At 44.3% G+C, this 13,835-nt stretch overlaps 1 protein-coding gene across 1 annotated transcript in view; it reads left to right on the forward strand.

Annotated features, from left to right (window-relative positions):
• TMEFF2 (transmembrane protein with EGF like and two follistatin like domains 2) overlaps window positions 1-13,835 on the forward strand; it is a 122,623-nt gene that overhangs the window by 86,830 nt on the left and 21,958 nt on the right. The window contains exons 6-7 of the mRNA XM_014259058.2: window positions 4,594-4,742; window positions 5,849-5,908. Of these exons, the coding sequence (XP_014114533.1) occupies window positions 4,594-4,742; window positions 5,849-5,908 (209 nt within the window). The remainder of the gene's footprint in view (window positions 1-4,593; window positions 4,743-5,848; window positions 5,909-13,835) is intronic.

Here is a 13,835-nt window from a genome sequence, read left to right on the forward strand (position 1 = left end):
GTGAAATCCCAAAATGCCCATGGGTTCCCTTGTGCTGCTGAGCACCCTCTTTGCAGTTCCTGCCTTGACAGAAGCTCCCAGAGCTCGCAGAGCAGAGTGCAGCAACACACGCCCCACAAGTCGGCAGTGAGGCACAGGGAGGTGCCTGTCAGCGTCTCACCTGCCTCAGGCTAAGCTCAGCTCTGCCAGCTCTCCCCCAGGCATCCTCCTGGGCCTCTCCTGCATCTTACCTCTGCCTGCAGACACTTTCTGGTTCATCCTGGGTGTGACATTCTCACGACAGGGTCCAGCAACATCCTTGTTGCAAGATCCACCATGGGGAGTTAGCCCAAAATCCCCTCAGGAGGTGCCCAGGCTTGCCCCTTCAACAGTCTTTTCAGTTTGCTTTGGTGTTTTCTGCTTCCACGATCACCAAAGTAACCACACAGACTGCTGGATGTTCAGCTCCTCTGTGATTATCATCATGCAAAATGAAATGGAATAAAATAAAGCGTATAAAAGAATGGGAACTCATTGGAGACTGTCACAATGACCTGGAAGACATAAGAAAATGAGCCTTGCTTAATGATTGTTTATGGTGGCAGCCCAAATTTTAATCAATTAACATATGAGCCCTTCATTACTTGAAGATGAAAAGGTCCTGTGGAACAGCATTTCTTCCTTTCTCAGAGGAGCTGCAGGGTATCTGCTGACATCTTGGAGGCTCTCCTTCCTCACAGAGGCTTTTAAAGCTGCCTTTCTGACTGCAGAAGGCATGGTGAAATCTTACACAGGTATTCTGTGTATGCTCTTGGGTACAGTTTCATTCTGTGACCCCTTAGGAGACCTCACTGACCTTCCCACGGTGTCTTGAGCCCCAGGAATGCTCAGTCAGCCTTTCTATTGCCAGGCTTTCTTCAGTGCTACACTTAGGAACGCAGAAAGCAAATGGATTTATGGATAGAACTATAACCAGAAGTCATAGGCAGGATGATAACATGCTCAGATGATCAAATTACTTAAAACTGAAGGCATACTGGGGTGCCTCAGGGAGTGGGAAGCTGCGGGCAGACAGCCAGCCCATGGGGCACATCCCTGGCAGTGGGATGGGTGCTGCCAGCCCTGTGCATGACAGGTGTTAGGGGGAGGCTCTCTTCAGGTTATGGGGCTTCTGTGTCCCACAACAGCTGGAGGTACTCTGTGTGCCCAGAAAATAACACCATTGGTACGCTCACCTAACATACACCCCCTGAGCCAAGCAGGGATGTCACAGTTTGGTTCTTGTTTAACACAAGAGAGTCCCACTCTTGCATTTGATAATGCTGCAAGAAGTGAAGGCACCTTTGCAGGTTTTCATTCAATGAAATGCATTAAGTGCTGTTCATGGTGTATTTATTGCCTCACTGGTGGGTCCCACTTAAGTCTGAGGTATTGCCTGGACACACACGTTTGGAGTACATGCCTCACCTCTTTCCCTGTAATTTAACCTTCTGGAAGTTGGCAGCAGGGTCCAAATGGCAGAGTGTTGCTTCCTCCAGTTTGAAAAAAATGTGTTGGAATACCGTCATTTTCCCTGATAAGAGGAGCACTATAAATTAAAGAGTCAGCAACACAGGAGCATTAATCTTCCTGATGCAATCCTACCTTTCGCACTTCCTGACATATATTTGATGTCGACTTAATTGTGCAGCCTTAAAGTAGGATTTGAGTATAAAAGTGCAAAAAAGCAGTAATAAACTGTGGATGCAAGCTAGAAGTTGTCTGCTGAAAACTGTGCAGGGGGTGGATGATGCACAGATCCTTGCAGCAGGGAGGTCGGGGTGACAAGTTTGGTGTTTTTTTCAGCATCCCTCTAGCTGGCCTTGAAAATCAGGCTTCACACAGGAGATCCTATAAGGCTTTGGAGCACATGGTGTCATCCTGGGGGTGTCCCTTTCTGCTCTCCCTGGCACAAGAGTGATCTGCCCCCGGAACAAGCAGCGTGTCATTCGTGGTGCTCCCGTGGCGCTTCCTCTTCCTGCAGCTGCTGCTGAGGTTTGCTTGGAAAGAAAGGCTGGTGTCATGGTGGAAATTTTAGAATGGGGTACAGAAAAACCTTGGTTCTCTTCTCAGTTTTGCTGGAAGAGGTCAGGAAAGTAATTTTGGGTCTTTCTGTTTTGGAAGGTATCAGAAGATGTAAATAAATGCCCAGTGGGCTCTGAAGCGGTCTTTGAAATCAGCGGGAGATAGGTCTCTGAGATGCCAAAAATCCCACACAAAGCGGTTGCATGCATCTTTAAGCATTTAAACACCTTTAAAAATATGTCTCTAAAGTGTCTGAGCATAGGTTCCTGCATCCCCTAGGTATTTCTGAAATTGCATCCAAAGTTGCAGAGGTTTCCCCTAAAGAGCACCCCTTTGTTGTAATTTTCCCGTTGGCTTAATTTTCTCTTGACTTGAAACATAATATATATTAACCTTCACTCATTTTTCTGTAGCAAAATGTAGAGAAGTGAAGCTGTTTCTTAGCTGGTTTATTACCAAAAAAAAAGGAGCATATGGCTGATTGTGTCCCATCTGAAATGCAAATGGTGGAGCTACGTGGAAAGAATTGCTATTACTTGAGCAGTAAATGTTTCCTAATGAAGTGAGTTTGACTAAGGTGGGAAGCTGGAAATGGCTGCAGGAAGAAATGATGATGGTTAATATTTCAGTGGAGCAGAACATTCTTATTCTGCTGATAAGGAGATTCTTGGGAAATGCACTGGAATTTTTTTCTTATATTCTGTATGTTTATCAGTGTGGGGAAATTGCTACACACAGAGAGCTAGATGCTTTTCTTCGAGTTATGAAATCATGTAATTTAATTTATAACCACAGCTTTTCACCACTGGCCTCTTTTTGAACTGAAGTTTTCTGTATTTCGTGAACATTTGGGGTAGATAGACCTACCCAGGGTAAAAAAAAAACAAACTCTAAAAGAAGACAACTACTGGTTCCACTGTTTTCCATCACCCTGGGCACATTCCTGGAAGCCAGAAGCCAAATGGGGTCATGGAGAGATCTGCCCCACACACTCTAATTTCCTTCTTCCTCTTTCCACCAAAGTTTTGTGTATATCCCTCTACACCTCCAGTAGTCAAAGGTGTCCAGATGTCTGCTGCAAATGGGAGGTGGACTGACTTTTAAACACTTCCTTAAATCAAACAGCGAGGCTGGAGGCCTGGCATTTCCATTACTTAGCTTTCCGAAGGGAGAGCTGCGGAGCTGGCGCTGCGAGGCTCAGCACTACCAGTGGGCTGGAGATGGAGCATCAATCGCATTACTCTGCCTTAATGTCAGAAGGAGCCAGGAAGAGTTTAGATAGCAGCATGGGCACAATTACATGCTCAGAAGAGCTGGAGCAGCTGCCAGGTTAGACCTCTGGCTTTGTCCCCAAGCAAGATCACGTTGGGTTTGCTGAGGCTGAGCTGTCTGTTACACGGCACAGTTGGGGGACAGAAGATTAGCGTGCCTTTCCCCTGCCGATGCCCAAGGGTGTCTGATGTTGCTAATGATAATGAAATAGGAGAAACCTAAAGAAAAGAGTCTGCAGCCTGCTGTCGATGGAAATAATTAGGTTTCTCCATCTTAGAAGCAATGGCAAGGCTTGCTGGGATCAGGATGTGTCCACGTTAGTGCGTTAGCTCAAATCCAGAGCAGACTTTGGAAGTGAATACTTCCCCATGCTCTGGTTCACATCACAGGGCAGCCCAGGAGCTCACAAGCTGAGTTCTGGAGTCTCTGGAGATGGCCCTAAGCAATCTGAGGATGGGGCCACCACTGCCCTACCAGCATTTGCCCACACTGTGCTCTTGGACATGGGAGCCTTCACCCCGCACAGAGCACAACACCAGGTCAGGGGACCTTCCTGGGTGACACCTGGGTAAGGCTTTTTGCTTGGTGACTTATCCAAGTGCTTCAGAAAGCGTGTACAAAGTCTTCCCTAAAACAGCATTCTCCTGCTTTTAATAGTGAGCAGCTTCTCTGTGTCCAAGAGCTGGGGACATCCCACCAGCCCAAGGCACAGAGTATGGTCTCATCCCTGCTCTCAGTCATGGCAGGTGGTTTTATCCCAGTGGGGTGAAGTGAGGCTTCAGTATCACATCTTCTCTTACTGTTCTTGTTAATCAGAGTGCCTCTAGGTGCTGTAATTATTTTCAGAATTAAATCATAAATTTATATAAACCCACATTTATATGGTATTACATACAATGGGCAGTACCTGAATAGAGGAGAATTTTGTGTCTCCTTTAGTTTGCAGGAGGGCTCAGCAGCTTGCTTTATTTATCTGAATATCTCTTCGGTTTACAGGAGATTACAAGTGGTAATGCTGTGGTACAGTTTTCCACATAAAATACACTTCTTTTATCTTTCTTTTTGCTTGCTTTTATATGCTGCTTCTCTCTCCCTGCATCTCATTTCCATCGAGAAATACAAATGACCTCTTGACAGAACTTTCCACTTCCATTATGTTGATTTGCATTGTACAGTCAGGATAATATAAACACTTGTATTTCTGAGATGTATTTATGATGTCTTGAAAAAAGTTTCTCATATTAGCCTCTTCTTTTTTCTCTTTCTGTATCTTTTCAGGTGTGTGTGCAACATTGACTGTTCTCAAACCAACTTCAATCCTCTTTGTGCTTCCGATGGGAAATCTTATGATAATGCATGTCAAATCAAAGAGGCATCATGCCAGAAACAGGAGAAAATTGAAGTCATGTCTTTGGGTCGATGTCAAGGTAAGTCTCATAACAAAACTCATTTCAAAGAATGTTTTCAATTTTTGTTCTGGGAGAAAAAGAAAAAAAAAAAAAAGAAAAAGAACCAGGGCTGGCTTCTTATTTGGGAATTGTTCCATTTCCATTAGACTGCTGCAGTTTATACTGCACAGGCTGTGGTGAGAGGCAGACACAGCGAGGTGTGAGGGAGGCAGCACTCCTAACCCTGCCCGTGGCAGCAGCAGGGGACAGCCCAGCCCTGCACTGGCGTCTGCATCAGTCACCAGTCTCCTGCCCAGAGCTCTGCCTGCCAGGCAGCACTTGGAGCAGGACAGTGGGAATGCCCCTCAGGTACATTTGCCAGCCAGGATAGATCCTCTGGTGCTTCCTTAGCTGGAGCAGCATGAGGCAGTCTTGGGAGATTCTCCAAAAAGGTACTCCCAAGCACGGTGCTTGGGCTGGTTCTTCAGGTGACCCTTGCTGTGCCCCATTATGCCCAAGTTGCCTGGAAGGAAGTTTTCCAATCGTGGCTCGAGGCTCTCTCTGTTTCTCCATAAATACAGTGCTTCTCTGTGCCTACCTCCTGGGCTACTACATCACCTGAAACCCTTGAGCTGACTTTAAAAACCCTGTTTTTCTCTAAAATAAAAATGAAGAGAATTTGCCTTTCAATAGCTCCTGTAAATAAAGTGTCTAGAGAGGCTCAGACTCTCAATGGCTTTTTTCCTTAGCATCTGACCCATAAATCCTCAGTACATCTACTTACAAGGCCACAGTATACAGGTGTATTAAACATATTCCAGTTTACTCCTATCTCTTTGAAGTTAACCACCCTAAGTGGCAGTTCATTTCAGGGTACCTATTAAAACTCCCCAATTACTTCAAGTAGAGCAGAAATGACAACTCCTGCTCCAGACTGATATATTTATCCCAGCTGCAATCTGTTATCACATATTGTTAGAGAAAAGATCCTGCTGCTTTCACCTGGCAGGCCGAGGAGGGCCTTGCAGCCAGCAGAGATGATGTGTGTGCAAGTGAAGTTAGCTCTGCCTGGGCACTGTGGCTGGGGCACGGGCTGTATCGAGTCCAGGCTCCCCAGGCAACTCAACACGTTTCTTTTCACACAGACAATACCACAACAACTACAAAATCAGAAGATGGGCATTATGCAAGGACAGATTATGCAGGTACGGTTCCTATTCTGTGAGAATCGCAGTTCACAGGATCTGTGTAAGTCTCTTTTTCTCCTTCATTTGCTGAGGTGAAGTGTCCTCATCTTCTAGTACGGTTTTCCTAGTTTTGCTTTAAGAAAACACTGTCTTCCCATTACTCTGTCCTTTGCTACAAACTCTCTTCTTAATAAATGGGCTGCTTCTATTTTTGTCAACCTACAGCTACTCTAGCCATAAAACACCTGTTCTGACAGAGGAAATAAGTACTGTAAATTATTTGCCAGAATTAGCAGACGTTATTGAAAATTATAGAATCAGTCCACTAGATTATGCATATCTTTGTCATGATATACAGGTTTAAGGAAGTGAAAATCCAGCTTATAGCACTGCTGGGATACCATGAAACGCTGCCATAATGGATATCACCTGTCGGCATTTAACTATGAAGTTAATAAGGTTCTTAAAATGTGGGGGGGTTTAAGTGATAAATGGGTTTAATTTATTTAGAAGCTACAGTAAAATATAAAGGCTGAATAGCCCTATATGGTACTTGAAATTAAAAACATGTAAATACTAGTGAGGTTTGGGAGACATTTTTTACACCCTTTGCCTGGGAGGATTGATTTAGAAATCGAACGTGCGTGTGCACGCGCACATGCATGGAAATGTTCACGGCTCACACTGAAAGCCTCTGGGAAGTGAAAATGAGTCAGGTGATGCACTCATTGCTTCAGTTCTGTGATGTTTCTGTGGTTTTGAAGTGTTTGGAGAGAGTAGGTGTGCATCTCTGGGTTTGCCCGAGCTGCATGGCTTGGGTGGAAGATGACAAAGATCTGTGGAAAGGACACAGGTCACCTCCCTCCCCTACAGCCATGGGGGTGATGGAGGCATCCTGAATCAGCAGTGAAGCCCAGAGGGTACCCCTGGCACGGGCAGGCACCATTGTTGCACCTTAGGAAGCCCCTTCTTGGGGCTCCTGTTGTGGCTCAGGCCCCAGTGGGCTTCTCAAGGGTGGTTCCCTGGGCAGGTCTCAGATTCTATCCATGGGTTTACCCTCAGCCACAGTCTCCTGTGCCAGCTGACATCTTTTTTGTGTGCACCTATTACTCTGGCTTAAATTCTTCATTTTTACATACAGTAACAGCATGTAGGGTGAAAATTGCTAGTTTATGCAATCCACACGCCTCCAGTGTCCCCAAATGTCTGGGGCATAACCCTGTCAGGTGACCTTAGGGGAATGGGACTGCTGTATCAAAAAGCTGCAACAGCTCCAGCCTTCCAGAAATAATCAGGGAAAAGGAAGGCAGCAGTATGAAACTGAGGCTCAGTGAACATTCATGCATCAGTGTTTGCCAGACAGGAAGCCCTGTGCTGTCCTCTTGTTCTTTCAGCTGCAGAAACATTTGATGGTGATGGCTGTGATAAGAATGTGGTATGTGCTGCTTTTTTCCCACCTTCATACCTCCTCAGGCAGGAAATGCTGCCCTAACCTTGGGAAGCTTTGTGTGAAAAAGCAACAGTTCCTCAGCCTCTGAAGTAATTTCCCCTAGCCTGTGGCTTTCCACAGAATACCTTTGTTCTCTCCCATTTAGTGGCACTAGAAATCACCGAGACGGTGAACACCACACGTTTTTAAAAACATTGGCTTGTATGGACAGACTTTCCCAGGAGAGAGTATGGCAGTGGGCATAATTGATGTTGTCAATTATGCTAAAGCAGCCAAACACTGTTTGCAGGGACTGTCTGTGGTGGCTGAGCAGTGTGGGATTTTCCATAACCACCCCCACACGACCGTGGGGGCCCGGGAAGGCAGCAACTCTGCAAGCAGCCACAAGTCCCAACACCCAGCTGAGTTTTTCCATATCAAACTATTCAAACCTTCTGTTCAATCAGTGTCTTCGCTCCCTCCTGTTCTCGCCAGCCCGCTGATGCTCACCAATAATGCACAAATCTTTTGGCTTGCAAAGCCGAGGGCGCTCGTTCCTTTGGGGAGTAAACTTCTGCATCCCCTCAGTTTTTAAGGGCTCTTGCTTTACACAGGCAAGACCTGTGCCAGCTCTCCAAATGTCTGACCAATATCAGAGGCACCCAAAAAGCAGTACCCCCTTTTGCAAACCTAGGAGTGAGCTGCAGTACGCCCTTCTCTGACCCTGTCCTGCCCCTCCAGGGTCACCATTCCCCCCTTGCCTGTGCCATACGTGTCAACTCTGTGTCTGTACTCCTGTCCATTTGTGTGGCCTCTGTGCAGTTCTGGCCTTCCCTTTCTCTGAAACCCCAAGGTATTTATCAGACTTGGGAAGATTTTCACTCTCCTCAACAAATGGCGGATCATTGACCTTGATCAAGTTTGTGCAGTGAAATTTGGTTTTACTGAATAAATGAATGGGTGTGATTTTTTCCCCCAAATCCAATAGAAATACACTTTATCTTGCAATTTCCATGAAACAGCATTTTGAAGCATTTTAAGTGTAATGTATGTTTTAGAATGTAGTGTCTGAGCTGAAGGTCCTGTGATGGATGTTTTCTTGAATTTCTCCATTATATGCATAACTAAGGCTATTTTGGTGGCATTTTGGAATTCAGAGTCCAGGCAATCAAGGAGTTCTCATCTTGTTAATCCATTTGTCTATTTATTTGTATTCTTCAATATTTATATTCTCTTCTTAAGATCTGGATATTAGCAATTATCCTCCTAATGACTTTATCCTTTCTCATTATCAAATTACAGAGGGTTTTTTCCAAGCCACTTTGAACACCATAAGGAAGAAGTCAGTATGGATGTGCCGTATTTCGATGTTATATATTCATGAAAATTGTCAGCGAAGACACTGACAAATTTGATAGACCTATTCAATAATATCATCTTCCAGGCCAGACAAACCTCCCCATATGAGCATTGATTAGATCAAGTCTCAGCAGCTGAATGCCAGCAGCGCGGAGAAGCTGATGGAAGGGAGGAGGAGGCATTTTCAGCCCAAATAGTCTCCTCTGGTGAAAAATGTGGTCCGTTTGAGCTGTATTTTTGGGTTCCTGGGGGACAGTAAACTCTCCCTTGGCAGCAGCCTCAGGTGGTGCCTTCCTGGGGAGTCCTGTGGCTCTCCTGCAGGCAGTGCCTTGGCCCATCGTGCCAGCGCTGTTGCTGTGCCCAGAACCGATAACGAGCACAAAATGCTGCACGTCTGCTCGTGGCTGCTCTGTTCCCTGCTCACCCTCCTGGCTTCCCATGGGATTTCAAACCTGCATGACAGTCTTGGATCTTTTTCCGAGCGCTTCCTGGCACCGGGGCCGTCCTGGCACTCCCGGGGGTGCTCGGGCGAGTATTCCAGCAGATGGCTGTGTTGCCCAAGCAAACTCAGAGCTCCACCAAAAAGGGCAAAATCCATCTGTGTCAACACATCATCTTCCCTTGGCTGGGCCACGGCTGTGGGATGAAGGCCATGAGAGCCATCACACATTACAAGGATAAAGAAGACTCTCGGACTCTTCAATGAGTCCCTTCAAAAGTCCAAGAGTTTTGGAGTCCAGAGTAAATACAATTCACTCACAGCCATCTCCGTTGTCTGTAACAGGCCTGGAGAGTAGCCAGGAATCAGAACAGCAGTGCTGAATTTCTGTAGTGACTACTTTTTATTTTTTTTTCCCCGCCCCTGGACTAAAATATGAACTTCAGACTAGATTCCATCTCCAGATCATAACATTTTCAAAGTAGGTTAAGTTCAGAGTCTAAACCACTTGACATTGTTCGTTTAAATTAAATTTTGTGTCTACTACTATGTCAGCCATTTGCTGAACTGCTGAAGAATAATAAAGCCCCAGAGCTTAGCTATGGGATATAAACTATGGTGCATTTTTGCTCTGCCTTTGTGAACCAGGCATTCCTTTCTTAATGGAATTAGCAAGTGAGACACAAAGCTGAACACTGTGCAACCATCACAGCTAGAGAGAAACTATTTCTCATCTGCAGCTTTGTAAAAATGTGAGGGAAATTACATCCTTGCATATGCAGATTTGCTTGGCTTTTGATTCCTCAGAGTCAGAGGTTGTCACACTAAATAAATAGATTATATAGAAAGCCTTCCTGCTATTCCATCAAATCACTTAAAAATTGAAAAAAAAATGTATTTTAATATTTTGACAGCCGTGTGGCAGCATGAATGCTGTCTAGCTGCGGCCTCCACCTGCGCTCACACACACACACACAGGCACACACACTCCAACCTGTGGAATAACAAGAATGGTACAACTGATACTTTTTTTTTAAAACAGGTAGCTTTTAAATGTTGCTTGAATTGCTATTTGCATTTACAAATTGCTATTTGCATTTGTTTGCAAGGTTTTATGAAATTATAAGTTTTTTTATTAAATTATAAGAAATTAAGTTTTATGCACAGTGGAAGTCCTCAAAAGGTGGTTGATGAGCTCTGCAAAACACAGGAAAAAACCCCAGTCTGGATTCTTGTGAAAGAGAATCTCTGTGTTCTGGTAGCCTGGTGGTCTCCAGCCCTTCTGTTGTGGTACAGCTCCTCCAGAGTTGTTGATATCCAGAGGAAAATCTAAAAGGCACTGATAGATACCAGCTGTTAGGTCCATAAATCTAATGCCAGCTACTTCTGGACTCAAGTCTGAGTAGACAACAGAGTCAGTCCCAGTGACCCTCTTGGCCCCCCAGACCTCTGCTTGTCCTGGGTGTTTTTGAAATTAAAACCTGCAGCTACTTCTTGTGTGATTTAACTCCAGGACTGTAAAAGGTGGAGTGTGCAAAGTCCCACCCCAGCATTTTCCTGAGTCGTAAGGAAGACTGAATGTTTTATTTCTAAACAGGAAAGGCTGGGGCAATAATGCAATTGTCTTGCCATGGGCACTGCAGCACAGGCTACCCCAAGTGCTTTTCTTATGTAGAAGCCTCTCAAATTTACCTTCAGATTCTGCCTGGCTCTATCTTGCTGAAATCTACATAATTTTTTTGGAATGGGAGACAGACACACTGTCGTAGGGGTCACATAATAGCTTCACAAACAAGCCCCCTGCCAGGAAGGAAGCTGCAGCACTCCAGAGCATTGTGCCATGTGATTTAAAAGCACTTACTCCTAACAGTCCCTTCCTGAGGAGCATACAAAATAAAAACAGGCTCATGGAGATTTTAAAAACAAGCAAGAGGGAGAGAGAAATATTGCTCATTTAATCTGCCAGCCTCAAGAGAATGCTTCACTTTATATGGGAGTTCTCCTCTAACTTTGAATTGCATGTGCTAAACTTGGTAAAATGTGACTTGTTTATTTTTTTAATTCTGGGGTGGGGGGAGTTGCTTTATAATGAGATAAATTGTGCATCTTCATTACTTACCATTTCCCAGAGTCATGCTCATGGAACCTGTAATTGTTAGCATTAAAACTTAAATTAGGTCTCAGGTGAACTGCTAGACATCTCTTTACCTAGACTGATGTAGCTCAAGGAGGAAGAACATTTCCATGTGTGCCTCTAAAGCTTAGCCCTTAATTCAGTCACTAATGAGTGTGAATCAAAAGTTGCAGAATTTGTTTGTGCTTTCTTCCCATAATAAACAAATTCAGTACTGTTGTGAGTGAACATTATAAAGAAAGCTATCTGATTTGCATTAAAGCTTGGGAGCCTGAAAATTCAGTAAATCCAGACTAAGAATTTGATCTGTAGGAAACAAACAGGAAAAACAAGTTCCAGCTTGTAACACCACTATAGGCATGGGCAGCCTAAAAATATACAAAACCAGACCAGGCTGTTTTACTCTTGTCAGCATCCCCAAAGCATTTAACTCCTGGAAAGGAATTCAGCTGCAAAGCTTCCTTAAGATGTGGGGTGAGGATGAAGGTTGTAATCCAAGTATATTTTTTCATGTGGGGTTTCCATCAGAACTGTGAGAAATTTATGAAGCTTGCTCCAAACACTTCTGCTTGCCCAAGACTGTGTGCCTTACTTGTTGGTTTTCCCCTTATGCTATCATGTTAGCAGCCTTCTGTAACATTTTGTTCTCTTAAAGGTTAGGGATAAAAACAGAAATTCAATGTGCAATAGAGATGAGCAGACCTGAGTTCATGTAGGCATTTCCACAGATTCTTCCATTTGTGTCCCAGTCCATAAACACATAACGTTCGAGTTGCATATGTTTGGTGTTATTTGGAGCACAGGAACCCATCTTCACAAGCAAACCTGAACCCTTCAGTACTTGCTGATCTTTTGGTCCTCTGCTCAGTATCTGTGTTCTGATCAGAAGAATGGGTAAGCTGAAAAGAAGGTAAAGCTTGCAGAAAATAAACCTTCCTGCTTACACATAAAAATGTGATCCCCAAATCTCAACGCAAGCTGAATTGTGCCTGATTTCTCAAGTTGTCTTTAACCAGATACCTACTTCCTAAATAGGACCTCTGATGGCAATGGTAGGGACCCTCAAAAAATTACATTTATGGTTTGCAGTCATGCTAGTTTTTACGCTGTAGTTACAGCTACTCCCAAAATTTGTTTTTCCTAACCTTTGTTTTCAGAGGTTTATGGGAATGAAACAACATGATCTACAGCCAGTGTTTGGCTGCCATGGATATATGGAATATACACCATAATTCCTGGCTGCAGCCTCCGCCACTGTGAAGGGATTTACAGTTATCCAAAAAGGTCCTTTTGTATCTGACTGAATCACTTTGTAGCACCTAGTTAATACTGCGTCTTTGTCATTTTTCGGGCCCCTCCTTTGAGACAGACCAGCATTAAATAGCAGAGTTCTGTATGAGCTCCATCAAACAATGCGGGCCATGAAGCGGCTTCGCAGATCTGAAACTTACTGCAGACAGCCCCAGACCCACTGCACACCACAAGTCACAGGGAAGCTTAGGTTCTTCTCCCTTTGGGGTCTGGAAGGACTGTGCAGCCCAGTTCATCTGTAGGACCAACAGTCTGACACTCGGGGTGACACAGGGTGGTGGCCCAGGTGCCTCCTGGGGGACTCTGCTGTGGTGCCTGGCTTTCACACAGTGGCAGCTCTGCTGCTCTTGAGGTACCAGTCTGTGACCCCCAGCACTTCATCCTCGTGCCAGGAGTGTGGTAGATACCATCTTTGGCATTTTCACACCCTGAAAGCATTTCCCTCTTGACAGCATGTTCCTTCCTTTCTCAACTCCCCTGCTTCCCCTACAAGAAAAGAAAGTAAAGGAAAAAAAAAAAAAGGGGGGATCTGAGACAAGACTATCAATCTTCCTCAAGGAACAAGGTGGGAAATTAATCCTGCTTTCTGGGTTTGGGGAGGAATTTCCCTCACCATTGGTTCCATCCTTCCTCTGGGCTCCAGGCACTTTGATCATCTCAAGAGTCATGCTTGAAGGATACTGTTCAAAATGGTGCACAGCAGCTGTTTGCCAGCCACTACACTAATTTGAGTTAGTTTATAGATATTGAGGAGTAGCACAGTGTATTTGTATGCCCAGCAGCTCTATTTTAGGCCTAGTTTCTGTGAATTTGCTGTTAGGAATCACAGAGCCTTCCCAAGGATTTGAGAGTTAAAGTTATAATGAGATGCTAGAATATCCGTTTTCAGAAAACATCAACATTTAAATATTTGTGTTTGATCTAGTCTGAAATGTTAAAAAAAAATTTATTTTGAAATATTCATAGAACTGAATTTCCTCAGAATTTTGTTTCATGGGATGTTTTGGCATTCTTTATGAAATGTTAGATATCAAAATACCACGAGATGAAAGCATATGACAGTTGTAATAAATAAGTTGTAACCATAAGGAAAGTTGCTACTTAGAACTGACTGAAAAATCCTTTTTTGTAGAAGGAGTATCATCATGTCAAATTGCAATACAAACACAAGATAATTTGATCATTTAGACATGTGCAGTGGTAACCTGAGCCTTTAGATAACAAAGGCTTTACCTAGATTCAGGAGGTGGAATTAGAGGAAATACAGCTGGGG

Source organism: Pseudopodoces humilis, chromosome 8 (genome assembly GCF_049639895.1).
Source record: "Pseudopodoces humilis isolate 2021_Gansu_Grassland_sample_001 chromosome 8, ASM4963989v1, whole genome shotgun sequence".
NCBI lineage: Eukaryota > Metazoa > Chordata > Aves > Passeriformes > Paridae > Pseudopodoces > Pseudopodoces humilis.